Here is a 21,146-nt window from a genome sequence, read left to right on the forward strand (position 1 = left end):
CCTTAAAAACAGTCCCATGAAATTATAAAACAGCAAATGAGTTGCAAGAATGTATTACGAAGTAAACAAGATAAACGAGTTTAAATAATTCAAAATTTATTGAAGCAAAGCAATCGATAAAACAGGCCGAACAGTTTCAGCATGAACTCATGCTGAGTTTCCTGCCTACCAAAGTTGATTCAGAATATTACTCAGGGAATAAAAAAAAATTCTAAGTAGCAGAGCAGTAATGGCCTCAGTTCCATGATCTCATAACAGCTCTGCCAGCTGCTGCTGCTAACTGCAGGTTTTATTTAGCTTTTGCACATGGGAATGTATCCATCATACTGTAACAACAGATTCCTGATTAAGCTTAAAAAAACAAAAACAAAAAAAAAACATAGGCGCACATATGAAATTGCAGTTAAGTACAGAGAAGAGGAAACAGGCAAGAGCTTTAAAGCACACAGCTGGAAAGACGGCCATGAACAGTATAAAAGTTATGAAAACAAAAATTGGCTTTAGAGATGTTCGAGACATTTAACCACATGATACAAATTCTACAGCTTCTTAAAAAGCACCCCACACAATTATATTGGAAAACTGATAAAGGACTGGTTTTTATAAATGTACATACATCCCGGTCATTATGGTCTATAAAGAAAAAAAACAACTGAAGCTCAATAAGTCACTACTCTAATGTATTTTTTTTTTAAGGAAATAACATGTGAGACCTAATGGATACATCATCTGTGACTACAAGGTTACAATGAGCAATCCAGAAAAAGTAACCATGGAAACATCCAACTTCACAAAATACCAGTGCTGGGAGAGCTAGTCTTACTCATTTGGATTTGGGTTGGCATCAGGATATTGCGAGAGGTCAAAGGTTAGCACTTTGCTTATGACGCAGTCTCCTTGCTGTTGATGGAAGAAAAAAATTAAATTAGTTCATTGTTTCCAAATCAGCATTGACTTCACAGCTCAAGATGCTTAGGTTTTATTGGCCAAATATCAAACAGGATCTTTTAATTCTTAGATACACTGCATGTGGTTTATGATGAGAATGTTATTGCATGTCTGTATATGAAGAATATACAGTGTTATATGAATCTAATGAACTCCATTCTATTGCTGTCTCAGCTCTGCATTGCTGTATGCAGCTTTATATGCATAATACTCAGAAATGCATCTCCTCAGTTGGGTCAACACTTTGCTTAGCTTAAAACACGCCATAGGTCCCAATACAATATTAGGAAGTGCAATGTGCAATGAATATCTTGCAGAGAAGCTGAACTTTTTCTGATTTTTTTTGTTTGTTTGTTTGTTTTTTTCCGAGCAGTTTCAGAAAGAAGAGAAGATGGGCTTCACGGGGATATTTGGTGTATCATGGTAGCACAAAGCATTCACAGTTTAAACACAGACAGATTTGACCATGTGCTCTTCACATTACTGCAAACCCTCCACTATTTTAAGAAAGTTCAAATCACAAACACAGCCTGTGTGATACTCGGGTGATAAAAGGTTAATGACCCTGCATGCTGGAGATACAGATGAGCCACCCACTCAGAAACTGTGAACATCAATACATAACTGTATCCAGAGAATCTTTGATTAGGAGTTTCTGTTGCAGACGTTAGTTCATACTGGGGAATTCTGGGTAAATTCCTTCTTTGCTTTGTGAATAGATTCAACAGCTATTATGCTCAGCAGGAGACATCTGGTGCAGTAAATACATGGCTCAGTCTCCTGAGACTGGCGTATTGTGAGTGCTAGAGTAGAGTTTATATAAAAAATGATACATGAAATGGGGACATTTTCTTAACAAACCATAAAGATTTATCTATAGCATAACCTTATGTGACACATAATAAATTGCATTAATTTATGGGCTAAATTTAATATCACAAAGCAATGCATAAGCTTGATCTTTATCTACTTTTATTCAGTTATTATGGCTTCTTTTTTGTTGTGGTTTTGTTATGGTAGCGTTCTTGTTTTAAAACAATGCTGAAACTACACAGCTGCACTTTTTAAGTGGTGATTCAGGTAGTACTAATTTGGATCTAAGCTTATCTGCTCTTTGGGGATTTTATCCGTCTCGAATTCAAAGCAAAAAAAAAACACTGACCTCTGGATAAACACCTATGAGAGAGTCTGCCTTGGTGTAGAATTCCTCCTTCAGAGAAATGACAATGGCCTGGAAGTTCTCCATTGACTGGTCTTTGATGTAGTTGGCCACCTTGAAGGTACAAAGAGAAAGCATTAAGGCTAATGCACTAAAATCACAAGAAATATTAATTTAAAAACAAACAAACAGCTCATTATATCAACATTTATTCTCTAAACAGACCTTGCCAATATTAGTGTTGTCCAGAGCTGCGTCGATCTCATCCAGCACAAAGAAGGGGGCGGGTTTGTAGCTACAGAGAAGCAAGAAAGATGTAAACAGTCAACTTCCATCGAGTCATACGCGTATTAAAAATTCCTCTGCACATCTCCCTTGTTTCACCTGTGAATAGCGAAGAGCAGAGCCAGGGCGGCAACAGTTTTCTCTCCTCCTGACAAGTTGTCCATTGGTCTGAACCTCTTGCCTGGGGCCACACAGTTATAATTGATACCATCCAAATATGGTTCCTCTGGGTTTTCTGGACCTAAAAATGCCTAAAGAAGAAACATACGCCGATTGGTAAACGCAACTTTTACCAAATACCAAATGCAACCATGTACCAAATTCCACACATAAATGCTACCTGTCCTGGCATTAGACATACCTAATGATATGTAATGTGGCAAGTCTCTAAAAACATACCTGAGCACTACTGTTGCGTGACAGAGCCTTGTAGATCTCATCGATATTGGTGGAGACAGACTCAAAACAGTTATTAAAGCGATCAAATCTTTCCTTCTTGATCTGCTCAAAGGCTTGCTTGGCCTTCTTGGCTCTTTTCCGAGCAGCCTCAAACTCTGAAAAAAGAAAGAAAATAAAAAGAGCATAGGATACAAGTTTAACAAGAGGTCTTTAACTTCCTGTCCCCTTCCACATTTCACCCCAGCTTCTAACATGAGACTGCCATCTCACCATCACTGGTCTCTTGGAATTTGTCCCTGACACTCTCAAGCTTCTCCATAGCCTTCATGTTGGGTGCACTGATTCTCTGCAGGATGCTCTGCTGCTCATTCAGACGCTGCTGCAGTGTGTTCGTCTCAGCCTTGATCTCTTCCTCTGACAGTGCATCCTTTACGAAGATCAAACAAGAATAAATTTATTAATTTACATGCATCTACAAAATGTAAGTACAAAATCTGACTTTAGCTTTAGAGATCACCTCTGCTGCAAATTGCTCATTTTCCTACTTGGTATATTTTAATGTGTAAAGAAAATTGTTATAATATTATTAGGACCCACCTTGAGGTCTTCAGACAGGATGCTGTAGTCAATTTCTATAAGAGCCTCTTTGGCCAAAACACTGCTGGATGTCCTTTGGCTGCTGGACTCATCGGTCTGGGAACTCCCCTTGAACAGTAAAAACAAAAAGACGGCTGTCGTTTTCTGCTTCGGTCTTAATGGAATTACAGTTAGAGCAATGATGGCTTTGTTAATGTACCTCTCCCTGGCTGATATCATCCATTGTTCCAGAACGAAGAGGCAACCTGATATCCTGCATTTTGCAGGCTTGCAGCAGGTTGTGACGGTCACTGCGCTTCTGCTCCAGTTTGGTCTCAATGGCAGTGACCTCCTTCTGGAGCTGAGTCAACTCCCTGGAATAATAAAAAGTTGTTTGTAGAACAAACTCACTCAAACATAAAATCATATTAAGAAGATATTAAAAAAAAAAACTAAAGTGCATATGTCTGCAGTCACTGACTTGTTTGCACCACCCAGTTTTTTGCGGATCTCCTCCATCTCGTGATTTTTATCATTGACTTCAGATTTCTTGGTGAGATGCTGGTTCTTCAGGTCCTGCAGCTGGGCCATTGTCTCATCAATGATTTTCATGTGTCTGTGCTCCTCCTACAAAGCACGCAAGTGGGATTAAAAGCGATGTCAAAATCAAGGGCAAAACATTTTCATCGTTTAACTGCGTTTTCACCTTTTTAAGTCTCTCGATTTCAGCCTCGTCCTTCTTCACAGTCTGCTCCCACATCATGACCTTCTCCTGGTCTTCCTTCAGCTGATTCTTCTCATAGTCCACCTGGATACCCAGGCGGGTCTTTTGAGTCTCAAACTCAAGACTAAGACAAAAAAAAATTTAAGTTATGCTTAAAAAAAAAAAACAGACAGATTCACTATTAGCTAACTGTCCTGCATCAGAAGTGACTGGATTACTGAACTCACCGCTTCTTTGCAATCTCATTCTGCCTTTTCACTTTTTCCTCCTCAAACTCTCTGATATTCCTCACTCCAATCTCCTTACAGAATTCCACAAACACCTCATCCTCCACCTGGGAAACAGAAACATCGTTACTGCAATGTTACATGTTCATAAACTGACTTCTAAATGTAGCTCACTCTGTGCCAGTCTCACCAGGTTCATGCGGTCTCGCAAGTCGGTGATTTCCCGCTCACGGGACTGGATGATCCTCTTGATGTCATTGATGCGAGGGCCAAAGTTTGCCAATTCACTCTCTAGCTTAGACTTCTCCTGCATCACAGAGTAACAGAAAAAAATGTTAATGCGACGGTCACTGTTTCTAACGGTAAGAGGAAAGAAAGCTGTTACTGAGCCGTACCTGCATATTGAGGGAGAGGTGACGGGTTTTTGTCTGCTCCAGATCACTCTGAGAGTACTTGAGTCTCATCTGCAGACCGTGGGCCTGAGACTGCACCTGACGCAGCTCTGCCTCCTTCCTCTTGGCCTTCATTTGCTCCTGCATAGGAAAACATTAAAATTAAGTGGATATTCATGAATTGTTCATTTAATAATTAAGGAAGTATAAATTAACAACAATTATTTTAGTCAGAGGTTAGTCAGCATAAAGTGCTTCATGGTGACTCTTACTAAAAATCTGTCGTCCCAACAAACTCTCTGATGTGGGTCATAAAATTAAAGTCACCTTGAGCTCTTCAGTGAGTTTCTCCTTTTTCTCTTTGAGCTTGTCCACTGCCTTCTCATCCCATCGTCTGGCCTTAGCTTTCAAATCGCTGGCACCTCCAGAGATGACTCCAGACTTTTGGAACAGAGTACCGTCCAGGGCTACCGTCTGGACACCGATGAATAAGGAGTTAATAGGTAGAAGTAGTTATTATGCATTATCTCATCTATGAACTGTCCAATCATCGATCTTTAAATTAGGTTAAGTACCTTGTGCCTGTATGGCCCTCCAAACGCAATTCTTCGTGCATCCTCAACATTCTCGCAGACCAGAGCATTGCCACAAGCATACTGCAGAGCTTTTTTGATGTGGGGAGGCTCATAGCGAATCACATCAATCACCAGCTTGGCTCCTCGCAGTTCTCGGAGTTTCTCATCGGTTGGTTTCACCTTTGAAAAGACAAATTTTAAATTTTCTAGACAATATTTTACAGTGTGAATGGCACCAAGGAAAAAAAAACATCAATGACCTGAGGTTGGGATTATTTTACAGTTAAGTAGCATTTTATATAAGAACCTCTGGGGGGAAAAAAAGGTTCAAATTGTCTGTAAATAAAGATTCTTTATAGGCGTGACAACATTTAACTTAAAAAAATAAAGATGGAAGTATAATTTTGGCTTTAAAAATTACAGAAAGCAATGTTGCCCACCCTGCCACGAATTTGCTCTTTCTATGACATTAAAACATGTTGCAGGAACTTTCATTATCGTCCGCAGGGAAAATTGGGTCAGCCAAATATTTTAAGTGAGGACCAACTCTGAGAAACTTTACCAAAATACTATCTGGATACATAATCATCCAGCTGATCACCTTTAATTCCACCCAATAGGGATATTCAGGGTTCACACCTATTTTTCAGGGTCAAATTCAAGCACCTTTTAAGCACTTTCAAGGTTCATTTTCAAGCTTTTCTAGATTGCCAAAAAAAAGAATGCACGTTTCACTCGTTTCACTAAGTAAGACCATATAAAGATTAAAACAAATCATCTTAGGTCGACTTAAAAGAAAAATGCACCACACAAAAATACTGAAAAAGGAAATGGTTGCCTTATGTGCAAATAGTGTACAAACTCAAAAAACACATTTCTCTTAAAAATTAAGATGTGCAAATGTGAACAAATCAACTTGTTAGAGATATTCATCTCCACTTGAAAAAAACAACAACCCCACAAAACAAGAAAACTGCACCAAACACCACAATAATACACAGCAAGGTCTTCTCATCAGTGATTGACGCTTCTTTCCTATGTGACACAAAAATAGGAGACAGATGTTTGTTTTTTTTAACTAGTTAAGCACCCACGCCCGGAAAAATGGGGGCAAAAGGGAGGAGATCAAGTTTAATCGGTTAAAACATGAGGTCAGAAATATAAGTGCCGACATGAGTACTGTCACAGCAGTACTCAGTACGAAGCATATTTTCAAAGGTGTTATATGCTATTAAAAACTTTTTAAAAAATTAGGCAGCCTTAAAGTATGAAATATTCATATATTAAAACACTTAAATTTGTCTGTTGTCTCAGTGGCTGATAGTTTATAATTTTTAAGTTGTTTAATGTGTAGGTGTTCACGATAAACAGATTTTGAATGAAAGCCGGGGAACTTCGGTAGCACAAAAAAGTGGCTATGCTTTTTTGTTCTCTTATTAGTCTATCTCATTACCATTATTTCCTTAAGCCTTAAGTTGGCTAATTAAGTATCAGATTAACGTTTAAAGCTTTCACTTGAATGAAGTAACTCACATTACTGCTACTACTAAGTAATGTTAGCTAAGTTTACAGCATATTCCAGAAACCACCATGCCATAACTAACTATTATAATAGCCCTGCCGTACTGCATCACACTCAGTGCATTTCAATCATTTCTCCAGCAAGTCTGATAGCTAGCAAAATAATAATAATAGTGTGACTCAAGAGTGCAAATTCCACCAGTGTCGTTTTCCATCAAACAGTCATTAAAACAGCAACCTCCAGTTAGTGCACTCATCCCCGACTGTTCGGGGGAGGGGCGGGGTCACACATTGAAACAGACTGACATGCAGAGGTGCAAGGCGGCCCAGGCGGAGAAATTTTACTTTTACACATTGCGACTCATTTTATTTCTCTATCTGATAAGTTAACTATTCGGTTACTACAGTTTCAAGCACGTTTAAGCACCACATCTGAAATTCAAGCACTTTTCAAACCTTAAAAAGACAATATTAACGTTTTCAAGGATTTCAAGCACCCGTAAGAACCGTGGATATTATTCTCCAGAGCAGAGCAGAGATTTAAAATCAGAAATCCAGCAACACAGTAGCTCATCTATTTCAGGACCCATCACAATTCACAGGTCATTGCCCATAAACCTAAAAACGCGACCCGTGAGAATTCTTTGGAAAGTCTCCATAGAACAACAAACAATCATGTTTTACCATTTCACTCAAATTAAATAACATTTTAATCAAATTCAAACCAATAATGTAGGTAAAGTAGTTCATCTACTGAACTACGTCTGAGTCGATGGATGTATGGATGGACAAACAACGCTTTGTGCTTCTACAATTTCCATTCCATAAGTTTTACAAGACTGACAATTTAGCTCACAAGGTACACCCATCAAGGACATAATTTTATAATGAATTGTTCAAAGCTCTCAGGTGGAGTCATTATTTTTATATACTTACTTCAAGGTAATCAAGAGGAAGGAAGGTCTCCGGCTCTCCTCTCTGCTCCTTTATGTACTGAATACAGTCTCTGCCAGTCTTCTCTGAGTCAACAATGATGGCGTCCATGTTCTTACCCAACACTTTAGTCACAGCGATTTGATATTTCTTCTGAGTGGGCTGACACAGGTCGATCAGACGACCATACTGAAAACACATTCAGTAAACTGAGGTTTGTTCAGTGCTCTTATGCTCAGTGTTTAAATGCTTTTACCAAAAAGGAAAGAAAAGCAGACCCAGCATGGGTATAGTGCCAAAGGTGCCTTACCACAGAGCCAGGATAGAGTCTTTTTATACTCTCCATGATCTCGGCCTTACGTTGCTGGCGACTGTTCTCCTGCCTGTCGATTCTGGCGTCTCCAAGCTGCTCCATCACCTAAACCACAGTCCAATAATAACGGGATTCATCAGAGGTGCTACTATAGGTGACGTATTCACTTCCCATAACAGATGTAAGAAATTTATAGAATCCAGTATTACCCAAACATGGATTAATGACCCACAAAGCAATCATTTATTTAATCAGTGCTTTATTTAATCAAGTCTACTGATTGATACAAAGAAATGATGCTTTGTCTTGTACAGTTCAGGAAAATATGAGCTATAGAAAAAGCCTGATGTCTTTAGAAGCAGAGTTAGCACATGCAAAAATTAACTAACCCAATTAGAGTAGATTCAAATTGTTGTTGGCGCTGATTTCTTTCTTTCCTGTGTATTGAGTACCTGATTAAGCTCCATATTGATCTCATCAATCCTCCTTTTGGCCATCTCCACTTCCTCAGTCAGCTCTTCCTCCATACGCTTCTGCTCATCTAGTGATTGCCTGATGGGGAAAAGAGAAAAAAAGGGTGTGAATCACACAGTAAACCAGAGAAACCTATAAAATTAATAAGTTTACCACAGCTCTGTTCAAAACAATCCAAAATTAAGAGCAGCATACCTGCTGGTGGCAATATAATCATCCAGTTTTTCAATACGTTTCTGGTTTTCCTCAATTTCACGGATCTTCTGTTTAATTTTGGCCTAAAGAGAAACAACAACTTCTATCAAATCAATTTTGTTCTGGCTCATAAAACTTTTCCATCATTTTCCATTTTTCTCTCCTTTACCTCTGTCTCCACTTTCTTTCTCTCCTCTAAGTCCAGGCGGTCCTGGTCAGCCTTCTGGTCGCGGTTGAACTTCTCCAGCTCCTGTGCCAGCGTGGCAGCACGTTTGCTGGCCTCCTCCTTCAGACGATGATACTGCTTCACCTGGAAGAAGCGAGACACAGAGTGTGCATGTTTCAATTTCATGAAACATTATAATTTTACTAAAATCCTGTAACTAATTTGGTATTTTTTCAAAATAAATCATGCAAGTCTAAAATGTAGTTTTCACACATCAGACCTGATTTTCCTCCAAGGTGAGATCCTGGCCTTGGCTCTGCGCCTCCTCCTCCATTCTTTCCTCAAACTCTTGCTTAGCCAGCTCCACTGCCCTCATCTCTTTGTCCAGCTCATCCATGTCTGCCTTCCGCTTCTTGTACATCTTCTGGGCATTTTGCAGTGATTTTCTTGCTGCCTCAAGCTTCTTGATTTTGTGTGAGGTGTTCTCTTTGGCTTTGATGTACTGAGGCCTCTTTTGGTTCAACTCAGAGTCCTTCTCCCTGTAGTCAAGTCAACCGTTTAATGTAAGTCAAATGACTAATAGTGCATTAAGCTTTAAATGTCAAAACTTATTTTATTTAATGCCACTTACTTAATTTCTTTCTCAATGGTCTGTTGCTCCCTCATCAGCCTGCCCAGCTCCTTCTTCTTGTCCTTCAGCTCCTCCTCCACATGGTCCATCTTTTTACGGTCCTTATCGATCTCTTTGTTCCGCTGCCCAAGCTCTTTGTTCAGCCTCTCGATCTCAGTCTCATTGTGGTAAAGTTTGAAGAGCTGCAACTGTACACTAGCTCTGGCTACTTCATCCTTAAGACGCTGGTAACGCTCAGCCTGGTAAAATGAACGAAAATAGAGAAGAGAGCAAATTATGATTAGAGATGTAACAGATTCAATTTTCCATCAGATAACCCAAAAAACTAATCACGAAAATTCAAAAGTTTGTTTTAAGGCTATTTTTGAGTCATTTCAATTAAGAAACGCACAGATTTGCTGCCGATTACAGTGTAACAATCTTTACTTCATCTTTGTGTTGTTCACCTAACACCAAATTTTATCTCTTATATAAATATATATGTGGGAAAGATTTATATGCAGGATGTGCAGTTGAAACTGTTACATTGCTGAAAGCTTATGTTGAGCTTTGATAAAAGTTCCTAGTTTGTCTTTTACTGTTGAAGTTTGGTGCATTCATATGAATGACAAGTATTTGCATTATCTGGAATTATATATTACCTAAAATCTGTTAGAGTAGAAACAGGCTATACCACTCAATGAATCCTGTATGGAGGAATTCAGTAAATGCAAATAACCATAGACACTAATGACGACACTCTGGGTCCTATGCAGACTCAGTAAAAATGGCAAACCTCTTCTTTCTCTTGCTTAGCCTCTTTGCGCTCTGCAGCGATGTTTTTCTTGCGATGATAGTTGAACTGCGTGTCCTCCTCTGCTTTCACCATCTCCTTCTTCCTCCGGTCATACTCCTGGGCCAGCTCTCCTGAACGGGAGATCTCTTCAAACAGCGCTGTACGCTCTTTGGGGTTCTTCATGGCAATAGACTCAACAGCTCCCTTAAAGGGAAATAAAGACAAAACTGAATTTTAAAATAGCAAATAAAATGTTACCTGGTGTTAATTTGATCTCTGGTCTAACTGGCCAAGTCACGTTCAAACCAATGATACACACACACACACACACACACACACACACACACACACACACACACACACACACACTAAAAACTTTGCTACTGCGCTATCCAATCAAAATAACCTAGTGGATTAGTACAGGAGTACTATGAAAGACTGCCTGTGCATAAATTGCTTTTGAAAAGATCTTGACAACATTTACAAGAATTAAATCTTACCTGAAAGACCAAGAAGTTCCTAGCCTTTATCAGAATTCCAAGTTTTTCCAGTTCTTCACTGTATTCAGGCAGGCCCACTACTTTATTGTTGATGCGATACTCGGAGGAAGAACCTGGTGCATATTCCAAAAACAAAACAAGCATTAGCTCATCATCAACACACACAAATAATATACTATACTATTAAACTATATTATTTTATATACTACAGTAAAAAAGTGCATTTTATTTACAATTTATAAATGTAACAGATTTTAAATATTTTTTAAACGCCAAATGCCAAAGATGTGTAAAAATGTTTTCTTAGACGATGAGTCAATTTTTGAAAACTGATATCCGTGCAGCTTTACTACTATCCTTTTATTCAGCTGAAAAGCATTCAAATATTACTAGATCAGTGTCTCTTAATTCACACAGACAACTATTCAAAAAGAAAGTTAATTTTATATTCAAGGACAGTTGGTAATGGAGCTTCATACCAATAATGACTCTTGTGAAGGCACGTTCTTCTCCATTATCTTCCTGGTACACCATACTGACAAAGGCTCTGTTGGCAGCTGGCTTCCCTACAGGCGCTCCATGGATTAGATCCTTCAGAGTCTTCACACGCAGGTTACTTGTCTTCTCTGCCAACACGAAGCTGATGGCATCCATAAGGTTGGACTTTCCTACAAACATTGTGATGAATCTTAGTAAACTTTGGGACCTTTTTATATTAAAATGCATATGTTAAGACCATGTTGCTGCCATCTGCACATTCAGTCTCATACTGATGCACTGCACTGCAATATACATGGACTTGCAGTTATGTGTATAGGTTTTTAATGATTCATTTATACCTTAATATTTGTATACAAAGATCTGCAATGACATTTATACTTTAAGAACCCTTGAAAGCCTCATGCTTTTATACATAAACAGCAACAACTATATATAGGCTTTAATATCCCTTATGTAAATCATACTTTGTTACCTAATATTATTTTGTACATTGTATCTCAGATTCTTATAGTTTTATTTATTTGTTTTATTTAATGTTACATAATTAAATTATATATTTTATATATTTTTTAATTCTTTCTAGTTGCACACTGTGGGATGGGGAAACAACGATTAGATCCTATGCATGTCCTGTAAATATTACAGTAAGGTTCACTTTTTATTTGTAAAGTCTGGTGCCAAACAGCAGTTCTGCAATAAAATCCATCTCATTGGCTATTAGTGTGCAGTTTTTACACGTTGTTTTGTTTGAGTTGATATGGCTAAACTTACAGGCCAGATAGTTTTGATGATGCATTGCACTGTATTACGAGAAAAGACCGTTGAAAGTCTTTCTCTTGTGTAATGGGTCCAACACCAATGTTTACAAATATATTACGTGCCTATACGACATAAGTGCTTAAACGGTCTAATATAGTGCCAAATGTAAACATGAAACACTACGATACATCACATCACCAACAGTTGAACCTCTGTCCAGTTCAGCTGTGCACAGACTGAGAGTTATGATCCAAATAGAGCGGGGCTGTGGAGCTCTGTTTACCGTTAGGCACAGCTAGCAGTTTGCATTTCGCATTAGCGTCGAGCTTATGTTAGCTGTCATTACATACCAGATCCATTGGGTCCGATGATTGCAGTAAACTTGTGAAAAGGTCCGATAATCTGCCTTCCTTTATACGACTTGAAATTTTCGATCTCTATCAGTTTTAAATAACCCATCTCGTTCTATTTGTTTAGCTGGTCTGCAGTGAATATTAGCTTAGCAGTTAGCTAATGCTAACAACCAATGTTTACCCGGTAAGCTGTTGCAAAGACGCAGTGTGCACGAAATGAATGAACCCCTCTGGTCAATCTACTGCTGCTCTATGCACAAGTTACATTATGATCTGCGCAATCGTTTTAAAAATTAAAATAAAAATTATAATCTTTATCAAATATATTCGGTACGGCGGCGACAACAATGCGCCATTTTACAATCCAACAGGAAGACCCACAAGCGCGCGAGACACGAAACCTCACAGTTTCTCGCGAGACCAAATTTAGTTGTCTGGCGTTTGTCGTGTTTTGATTGTTATTTCGGCCTTGGATATCACTTTTTACTACTATTAATGCTATTTTATTACAAATTATACACATTATTAAAAATAAAAAGACATTTCCTTAGCTGGTCCTGTCACTCTCGTTATTTATTTCCAGCATATCGATGTGTGTCCACATGTTTCCATGGTTACCAAGGGTCTCCAAACACAACAGGAGCAGATTTTCATTCACTGATATTGACTGAAAGAAACTGAGCAGATTTATAACGTCAGCGGTAAGTGGCTTATGTCCATTTTTAAGGAAAAGCCATTTAATTTAGTCCACTTCTTCTTTAAATATGCCTTTAAAGAAGCATTGGTTTTTGATGTTATCAGGTGATGACAGCTAGGAGCAAATCGCTCTGAAGATGAAACCCACCAGGATTTTATATTTCAATCGGCATAGTCATTTCTTTAATAATTTATTTTCAAGCAAGATTATCAGCTCTGATAATAGGTGTCGTAATGCTGTCTCTTTAGGAAGTCACTACAAACTTTGAACATGTACAAAGTGGATTTGCCTGTAGACGAGTCCACGGAAAAGGCTGTGGAGAGGCGTAGGGCTGCAGAAACAGCACGCAAGGCCCGCATTTTCAACACCCGGCTTCGTGTGATGGGTCTCGACCTAGATACACTAAACCAACAAGTCCAGGAGAAGAAACACCAGCAAAACATGGAGAAACAAAGGGACAAAGCTTTGGGTAAACTGAAGGACAGGGATGAGGTAGAATTAAAGCAGTATAATTGCAGACATAATTCCTGCAAGACGCTATAAATGCAAGTCCCCTGGTCCCTTATTGTTTCAGGCCCTCTCCATTAATGAGCTTTGGTTGGTCACAGGTGTATTTTTAATGTATTACAGATAAGTTGAGAATATACCAAGATGAAGCACTGGTGCAGCAGAACAATGCTGAAAAGCAGAAGCGAAGAGTTTTGAATTCTGAACTCACCAACTACTGGGCTACTCATCAGCAAGCAGAGGACTCTCGTGATGTTGATCTTAAATTTGGCCTGAAGGGGGCATTCAAGATTGCCATTCCAGAGAATGAGCTAGGGCCTGCCAGTATGCAAATCTTTAAGGTAGGGCAGCTCTGACAAAGCAGGTGATTTGTATGCTTCAAACACCGGGGGCTCCAGCTAATGGTTAAACATGTAATATTGTTACCGCTTATGGTCATCTGTCCTTGTTTCGTGCACAGGGAGAGGGTGTCGGAGAGGAGCTGAGGATGAGAGAACAAATAAGAAAGACAGAACGAGATCTGCGAGCACAGATGGATGAGAATGAAAAAAGGCACATGCGAGACAAGCACATAGGTGAAAAGAGACACACACACAAGTACACACATTCACTAGCATTCCTAATGAGCTTACATCCTTTACTCTACAACCTCTGTACATCACACACATGCTTCATGCTTTCCTGCACAAACAATCATACACTCCCATGCACAGCCCTTATTACCAGGTGACAGTGATGGATGCTCATCCCTAAGAGCCTTACTGTAAGTGTGAAGTGTGCAGTTGAAGAGCCACATACAACCGCTAATGCAGGTGTGAAAAACACACATCAGATGATCCCCAAATCATGTGTGTCACAGAGATGCTTGTGAGCAAAGAGCTGGTGCAACAAGATGTGAGAGGGGCTCAGCAAGCTGCCCTCGAGGAGGTGTGTAAGAGAGCTACCCGCATCGCGCTCAACAACTACAATCAGGCTCTGGTACAGTATATGTGCACACTCACAGATGGACAAACAGATATACACACACCACTCACTAATGTGAATCCTCAAGGCAAAAATCTAAGGGGGGGGGGCAAGCTGTGACATGATGTTGTCATGTGGGAATTGCAAGCTGAAAATGTCAAATGATGCATGCACACACTTGGTGCAGGATGGCAGCAATCATATTATTTGGCACCAGGCAACATGGATGGTTAAACGGCTTTGATGTATGCGTGGTTACTGTCTGTTTTTAAAAGCCTCCATTTAGCTCTTCCCTCATTTGCCTGAATGCACTCCGCTGAATCCCCCATTGGGAGGCATCATTGTAAATTCTTCAGGTCACTGTACTTTTTCATAGTGTTTAGTGGTTTCACTAATAACCACTCATGATGCACAAGCAAATACAGCTGACTGAGTGGCTCTCTCAGGACGACGTTCGCCATATGGCTGACTGGTAGCTCTATGCTAGGAGTAACCACATTTTAGAGACTGGGTTTTGCAATGCTTCTGAATCATCAGTCATCAGTGGGATAATCAATTAACTGTCCCTGGATCTGTGTTAAAGCCTCACCATGCTCTGTACACACAGGCTAAAGAGCAAGCAGAGAAACTGAAGGAGCAACACAAGAGAGAGGAACAGGAAAATCTGGCAGAGATGTGGCATACAATGACATCTGACATGATGACAGAGTGTGCAGAGGCAACAGAGAGACAGGTGGGAGGAGGGAGGCCACCACAGGTTCTACCAGACAGGTGGAAAGGAATGAGCCCTGAACAGCTGAAAAGCATTCAGCAGGAGAAAGAACAACAATGCCTTGAGAGACAGGTATTACACTCTGTACTCCACAGTAATATAGTCAAAGCTGGACACGGTATTCCACATATGGTATGTAGAATACCATGTGCACACAATCCCTTGAGTACTTGTGTGTTTTATTAATGCGACTTCAGAGGTGGCCAACAGGGGAATTGGGCGGGGCAAGTACTTGTGCTTGGGCACTGTGGGACAGAAAAACTCTTGTTGAACCTTAGACAGAACCAGGCTCAGGGGCAGGCAGCCATCTGCCGCGACCATTTTGGGATGAAGGGAAAGAGTTTTTGACATCTGTGCCAACTTTTCTACATGGGTTGTTTTCAAAAAGGGTTGTAAACTTTTCAGCTTTAAGGAGATTACTCATTCACAAGGAGAATGATCCTAGACTTGAAAAAAAAACATTAGATGGAAATGTGAAAACTACAAAGTTTGTAATCACAAGTAAAAACAACCAAAAAAGCAACAGTGCAATATTAATAGTAAAAATATACATGTATATGAGATCTATACCTTCAGTCCATAAAATAAAAGAAATATATCAAGATAATTAAAACTAATGACAGATGAGTATAAATGATCATTTAAAACCAATAAAATAAGTAGAATTAAAAGCACAAAGTTCATAAAACAAAAAGAAATAACTAAACTAAAAATACTTTAAAAAATATATTAAAATACTAATATCAGTCATTATTAAAGCAGAGTTAAGGGAGCCACCTGCTGAAAACACTCTTGACGGGTAGGTCATGAAGGGGATGTTGTGTGTCGTCCAGTATGTTTAGCAGTTTGTGCAACATCCTGCTCTTAATAACTACCTCTAGGGGCTTCAGGCTAGTCCCCAGCACAGACTCAGCCTTTAATCAGCTTGTTCAGCTTTCCAGTGTCACTGGCTCTGATGCTGCTACCCCAAAACAAACCTACAAAGAAGATTGCACTAGCAGTAACAGACAGTAGCGTTTTACTGAATTCATTAAATGACCCAGAAAGCCTCAGTGTTGCATTTCCAGTCTAGTCTATTATTGATGTGAATACCCAGGTTTTTGTAGCTTTTCTCCCACAGTGGAAAAGGTGTTCAACTTAGGTTTGTCCCTCCTTTTTGTTTTGTTTTAAACACTGCAAATGTTGGAGTACTCCTGGTGTGATTCAGAAGGTTGTTTCAGCAGCGAATCAGAAAAGATAAAAGCCACATCACCAGTATTGGTTAAGACTCGGTAAATAATCCATGAGGTCTGCAGGTAGCTTACTAGCTTGTCAGATAGATATTGAGGTCGCAAACATTGCGTCACCGTAAAAAAGCACTAACATCTAAAAATCAATTCTAAAACTAATTGGAAGCCATTGAAGTAACAGGAGCACTACTAGTGTCCATCAAGCCAGCGGTGCTCAAACCAGCATCCAGGCACTGAAAGTAGGTTTGAACAAGTAATAAAAGGTCTTATTTTAGTGTGCTGGAGATATTAAAAAAATATACCAGCATATATCAGTTTTCTCCTTATTCAGGATGATGGTATCTTCTTAGTCTTTCTAGTGTACTAAAATAAGGCCCTAAACTTCCTGTTAGTGCCTGGACCTGGATTAACAGGATCAACATTGATTTCAAGATGCAATAGTGGCGAGAATAAGCATAAACATAAAGTGCTAACACAGAAAAAAAACATTTGAGTGGATCCAGTTACCAAGCCATAAGACCTCCAGGAGATTATTTGGCTCTGAAGCTTTGCATTTTTCAGTGTTATCTACAGGCATGTTAAAGTCACCCAAAATCAGCATGAAATCAAAATCTGAGGAAGTCTGGGAACCTAAATCATTAAATAATGAAGCAGAATTGCCTTTAGGAGAACAAGTCTAGTGCGTTTTTAGATTTATTTCCTCTCTGCCTTCAGAAACAGCGAGATGCTGAAAAGATTCGGGATGCAGCTTGGGACCTGAAGCTGCTGAAGCTGTCCAGAGAAGCCGAGAAGGAGGATCTGAGAGCAGCCGAGCTGAGTAGAGAGCAGAGAATTCAGATGGACCGCTACAACATGCAGCTGGCCCGAGAACAGCTGGCACAGTAAGCACTGCGCACATATTCATGCACTCTCTGATTAGACACTAGTCAGCAAATGTGTTTTAGGCTTAGGTGATAAAGTATGGAAATATAGATTTCAGATTTTATAAACATTTTGGGGAACAAGCTACTTACTGTGTTTAAATTTCTGTTTCTGCCCCAGGCAAGAGTACCTGAATAAGAGACTGTACACCAACAAACCCACCAAGGACTACTTTTATCAATTCAACACCAGCTCCCGCTGACTGCCAGTGACCTGACATTAGCTTGTCCTCCTGTGGCATTGGGCTAAATAAACTTGGTTAATCAATGAATCAGTGTGAACTGGATCAACATTAATCATAACTTAAGTGACAGAGATTTCCTTCCGATTAACACGGTTATTTCTGATTAGTGACAAAAAATGGGAGCCTCTTTTGGTACAGATTGTTCCACGTACTTTATTTTTCAGTCATATATCCAGTTACAGCAGTAGCTTCATAATGCAGTTACAATATTGGCCCCAAAAGTGGTACAAGACCCACAGCTCCAGTCATCCACCCATGACAAATATAGGCATCGTCATATTGTGCTAATACTGCACCCCACACTCTGCGAAGTGGCATATCATCCCCAGCAGCGGCGCACACCCCCTGGCCTCCCTTGCCCCTTCTGTTTCATCTACTTCCACTTAAATGTCCTAGAGAAGCTTCTCTACACAAACGAATTCATTTTCAGTCAATTTTTCTTCTTTAGCTATATAAAAAAAGAAAAAACAACCACAGTGAGAAAGCAAAGGCCAGCATCCCCAGGTTTCCCCTACAAAACATGAAAAGCAAAGAGTGAGCGGCAGTCGAGTGAGTATCTGTGTGTGTACACTCATTCCTCATTCAGAGCTAACATTTGCCCCCAAACACTGACACACAGTTGTTTAGCAGCAGATAGTTGAGTTAGAATATTGGCATATCTTGCGTCATTCATCGCTCCTGTATGAAAATAGATTTTTTTTAAAAGCTTTATTTGTCCTGAGTGTGTCTGTTTAACCAACAACAGGGAGCTTACACAAACCTCCTTCAGTGCCACTAGCCTCTTTAGACATCTCATATTCTACCTCGGAGACTACAGTTGATGTTTGGCCAGTGGCGAGCTTTTGTTTGAGAAGGGAGAGTGTTGCGTTTAAGTGTTCCCTGTGGCTCACTGCATTTCTGCCCCGCACAACTTCATCAGACAAAAACTCCACAGATATTCACTGCACTGCATTGCTGGATGATTAAGGGCATGAGCGCAATCCTAGCTTAAATTGTAATGTAACTACTTTCACTAAGTGACACTAAATTGATTTTTTTTTTTTCCGTTTTCAAATTTCGATATGTTTGCAAAAACATCTACATAACAATGTGATTTTTTTTTTCCTTTTTTTTTTTTTTTCTCCTTTATTCAACTATGGAGTATGTTTTTGCTACACCCAAATCTCACTGTGATCGTTTGTCGATAACAGAAAAGTCTGAATTCATAGCAATAGTACAGAGAAGGAAAAAAACTACAATTTGCAACATTTTAAAATTAAGTGAAGTGGCTTTAAACCTGCACATTTTTCACATTTTCATATCAAACATGGTTCTGTAGGGGTTGTATTTACATTCAGAGGGAAAACAAATGGTCCCGGCTCTTCCTGTGACTTTACTCTCCTTTGACCTTTTTAGCTCAGATTATTTTCAGAAGCAAGTAAATACAGTGTCTGCCTAACCCTGAAAGGAATACATTCTCTGTTTGATATAAACAACTATTTTTTAACTTTTATCATATATCAAATGGCAGCCTTTACAACTGTCAACAATATCAGCTTGCATTGAGGAAGGTTTGAAAATAAAACTTGAGAGAGTGTTTGCGCACTAGACGCCACCCTCTTATCTGAAATATACATAAATACTGCGCCTCAGTTTGTTTAGTATGAGATGAGCAGGTATGAAAGGTTGTTAATTAGAGACAATGTTTTAATACAGCGTAGAAAGAGACAAAGACAGCGATACAGAAAACTACACATAGGTCTCGACACACAAAAAAATTACAACATCGTTTTCAAAAATGACATTACACTTCTGGTGGGAAGGCGAGAGAGTAATGACATCAATCTGGTGCTTTATGCAGACCCAGCAGGCACAGGAACTTATAAGGATCTATAATACTGTAATATGGCTAAATAGATAAGTGTAGATGCAGCTATATACACCAGATGCTACTCAGCATTTTCACAGCAAGTTCCACTTAATGCGTCCAAATAGTAAGAAACTTGGCTTCACTTGATTTTGCTGAAAACATGTCAATCTATGAAATGTGTCGTAGCTTTTTATATAAATAGTGTAGAAAACAATATGAAAAATGATTACGTAACAAAAAATGACACAACAACAACAACAGCAACAAAAAAAAATGATGTTTTGTATTCAAACACGCTTGTAAAACCAAAAAAATGTCACTGGCAAGTACAATCGGAGACATTAAATGGCAATTAGACATACAAAATCATGTGGGAAGTACATCAAACATGATTCATATCTAAGATTCAAGATTTTTTTCTGTACAGCAGCATTAGCTGTCTTGTTCCCTACACTGGGTTCTACCATCATCCTTTACTTTTAATGCACTACTCTGCATCTTTACATGACCATACCTACACCCCCTGATATTTCTAACTGTACAACATTCTGTCTTTATGCTTCTGCGCTGTTGTTTGCTGAGAGAACGAAAGAGGAGGGAGAGAAATGAATGTTAGTCTTTTTCATTAGTTGTAAACTGCACAGGAAAATGAAGGGAGGTCAAAGGACATGTTCATGTCAGTCAGGCTTATATCACTATCGCTGTCCACTACTTTGGACACTCCTTTGGTCAATATAGTCTAGTCAATCAGATGGCTGCCAGGGACATCTGAATATGATTGTTTATTAGTCGTCGAAGTACAGATCAGCAAGTCAGTAGGGAACAGGAGCATATGGGCACATACGTGTTGACATATTTTGGTCTGATGGTCCCCGGTGGATGTGTGGGGGTTAATCGAGGATGGTGACTGAGTTGGGCACGCCATTGGTGGCGGGAGAGAAGGTAGTGGGGTTCAGCGGGGCGTTCTCTGGCAGGAAACCTTCTGGACCGCCACTGGGACGACTGATCTGGCTAGCCAGAGACTCATCCATGTTGAGCTCTGTGGTCATGGCACTGCTGCCATTGAAGTCGAGGTTGTCTTCGCTGTACAGCTTGCTCTTCTCACACAGGGACGGCTGGCTGGCTGTTCGCTTTTCCTCAAGATCACTGCAGCATGAAGAACAGAAGAGGTCAAAAGTAAGAAATGTTAACACGATACATACGAAAAATGCAATGCTGCATGCCAAAGGTTGAATATTATGTACTAATATTTTAAGTAATTTTTTTAAAATAGTGAGTTCCCAGTTATAAATCGTGACTATTTGCTTTTCAGGGTCTCACATTACATTGAGGTGAATGTTATTGGATTTTGGACTGTTGATTGAACATAATGCAATCACCATATGAATCAGTAAACAAATATATTACATTAAAATTAGTCTGAATGTTTATGGGAAGGCAGAAGGTAAATGAGGCATCGGCAGAGGTAAAAATTAAGTGGGTTAAGGATATTAAATCATATCGCAGCATACCTTTCTAGAGATCTGCATAAGAGGGGCAGGCATTAGGGAGGAGAGTG

General features: G+C 39.4%; 3 protein-coding genes across 6 annotated transcripts in view; 1 reads left to right on the forward strand and 2 right to left on the reverse strand.

Moving 5' to 3' along the window:
- Window positions 1–79: 79 nt before the first annotated feature.
- On the reverse strand, window positions 80–12,799 carry smc1a (structural maintenance of chromosomes 1A). Its single transcript, XM_031746824.2, has 26 exons — window positions 12,404–12,799; window positions 11,273–11,461; window positions 10,794–10,906; window positions 10,294–10,497; window positions 9,519–9,757; window positions 9,168–9,426; window positions 8,891–9,031; window positions 8,722–8,804; window positions 8,505–8,604; window positions 8,050–8,157; window positions 7,743–7,928; window positions 5,286–5,465; window positions 5,038–5,184; window positions 4,714–4,851; window positions 4,509–4,625; window positions 4,319–4,425; window positions 4,074–4,215; window positions 3,849–3,994; window positions 3,588–3,741; window positions 3,389–3,496; window positions 3,062–3,218; window positions 2,792–2,946; window positions 2,492–2,643; window positions 2,333–2,402; window positions 2,111–2,221; window positions 80–900 (listed from the first exon to the last, which is right to left on the reverse strand). Exons 1-26 carry the CDS (start codon window positions 12,510–12,512, stop codon window positions 820–822), a joined length of 3,696 nt encoding a protein of 1,231 aa, XP_031602684.2. The 5' UTR covers window positions 12,513–12,799; the 3' UTR covers window positions 80–819.
- A 192-nt stretch (window positions 12,800–12,991) lies between these two features.
- ribc1 (RIB43A domain with coiled-coils 1) lies at window positions 12,992–18,756 on the forward strand. The gene is made up of 8 exons (XM_031746952.2): window positions 12,992–13,107; window positions 13,352–13,572; window positions 13,734–13,951; window positions 14,071–14,185; window positions 14,470–14,588; window positions 15,181–15,417; window positions 17,289–17,455; window positions 17,616–18,756. The coding sequence occupies exons 2-8, from the start codon at window positions 13,374–13,376 to the stop codon at window positions 17,695–17,697; spliced, it is 1,137 nt and encodes a 378-aa protein (XP_031602812.1). The 5' UTR covers window positions 12,992–13,107; window positions 13,352–13,373; the 3' UTR covers window positions 17,698–18,756.
- Window positions 17,873–21,146, reverse strand: part of l1cama (L1 cell adhesion molecule, paralog a) — a 44,736-nt gene continuing 41,462 nt past the window's right edge. For all 4 annotated transcript variants that reach the window (XM_039604623.1, XM_031746936.2, XM_039604622.1 and 1 more), the window contains one exon: window positions 17,873–20,734. In XM_039604623.1, the coding sequence (XP_039460557.1) occupies window positions 20,479–20,734 (256 nt within the window). In that variant the 3' untranslated portion in view covers window positions 17,873–20,478. The remainder of the gene's footprint in view (window positions 20,735–21,146) is intronic.

Source organism: Oreochromis aureus, linkage group 20 (assembly GCF_013358895.1).
Source record: "Oreochromis aureus strain Israel breed Guangdong linkage group 20, ZZ_aureus, whole genome shotgun sequence".
In the NCBI taxonomy this organism is placed as follows: domain Eukaryota; kingdom Metazoa; phylum Chordata; class Actinopteri; order Cichliformes; family Cichlidae; genus Oreochromis; species Oreochromis aureus.

Coding starts and splice junctions, on each gene's coding strand:
- smc1a (XM_031746824.2), bottom strand. CDS start 12,512: ATGGGTTATTTAAAACTGATAGAGATCGAAAATTTCAAGTCGTATAAA. Junction 9,427..9,518: donor ACCATTGAGAAAGAAATTAA/GTAAGTGGCATT, acceptor ACTTGACTACAG/GGAGAAGGACTCTGAGTTGA. Junction 2,222..2,332: donor ACAACACTAATATTGGCAAG/GTCTGTTTAGAG, acceptor TGTACCTTCAAG/GTGGCCAACTACATCAAAGA.
- ribc1 (XM_031746952.2), top strand. CDS start 13,374: ATGTACAAAGTGGATTTGCCTGTAGACGAGTCCACGGAAAAGGCTGTG. Junction 13,573..13,733: donor ACAAAGGGACAAAGCTTTGG/GTAAACTGAAGG, acceptor AATGTATTACAG/ATAAGTTGAGAATATACCAA. Junction 14,186..14,469: donor CATGCGAGACAAGCACATAG/GTGAAAAGAGAC, acceptor TGTGTGTCACAG/AGATGCTTGTGAGCAAAGAG.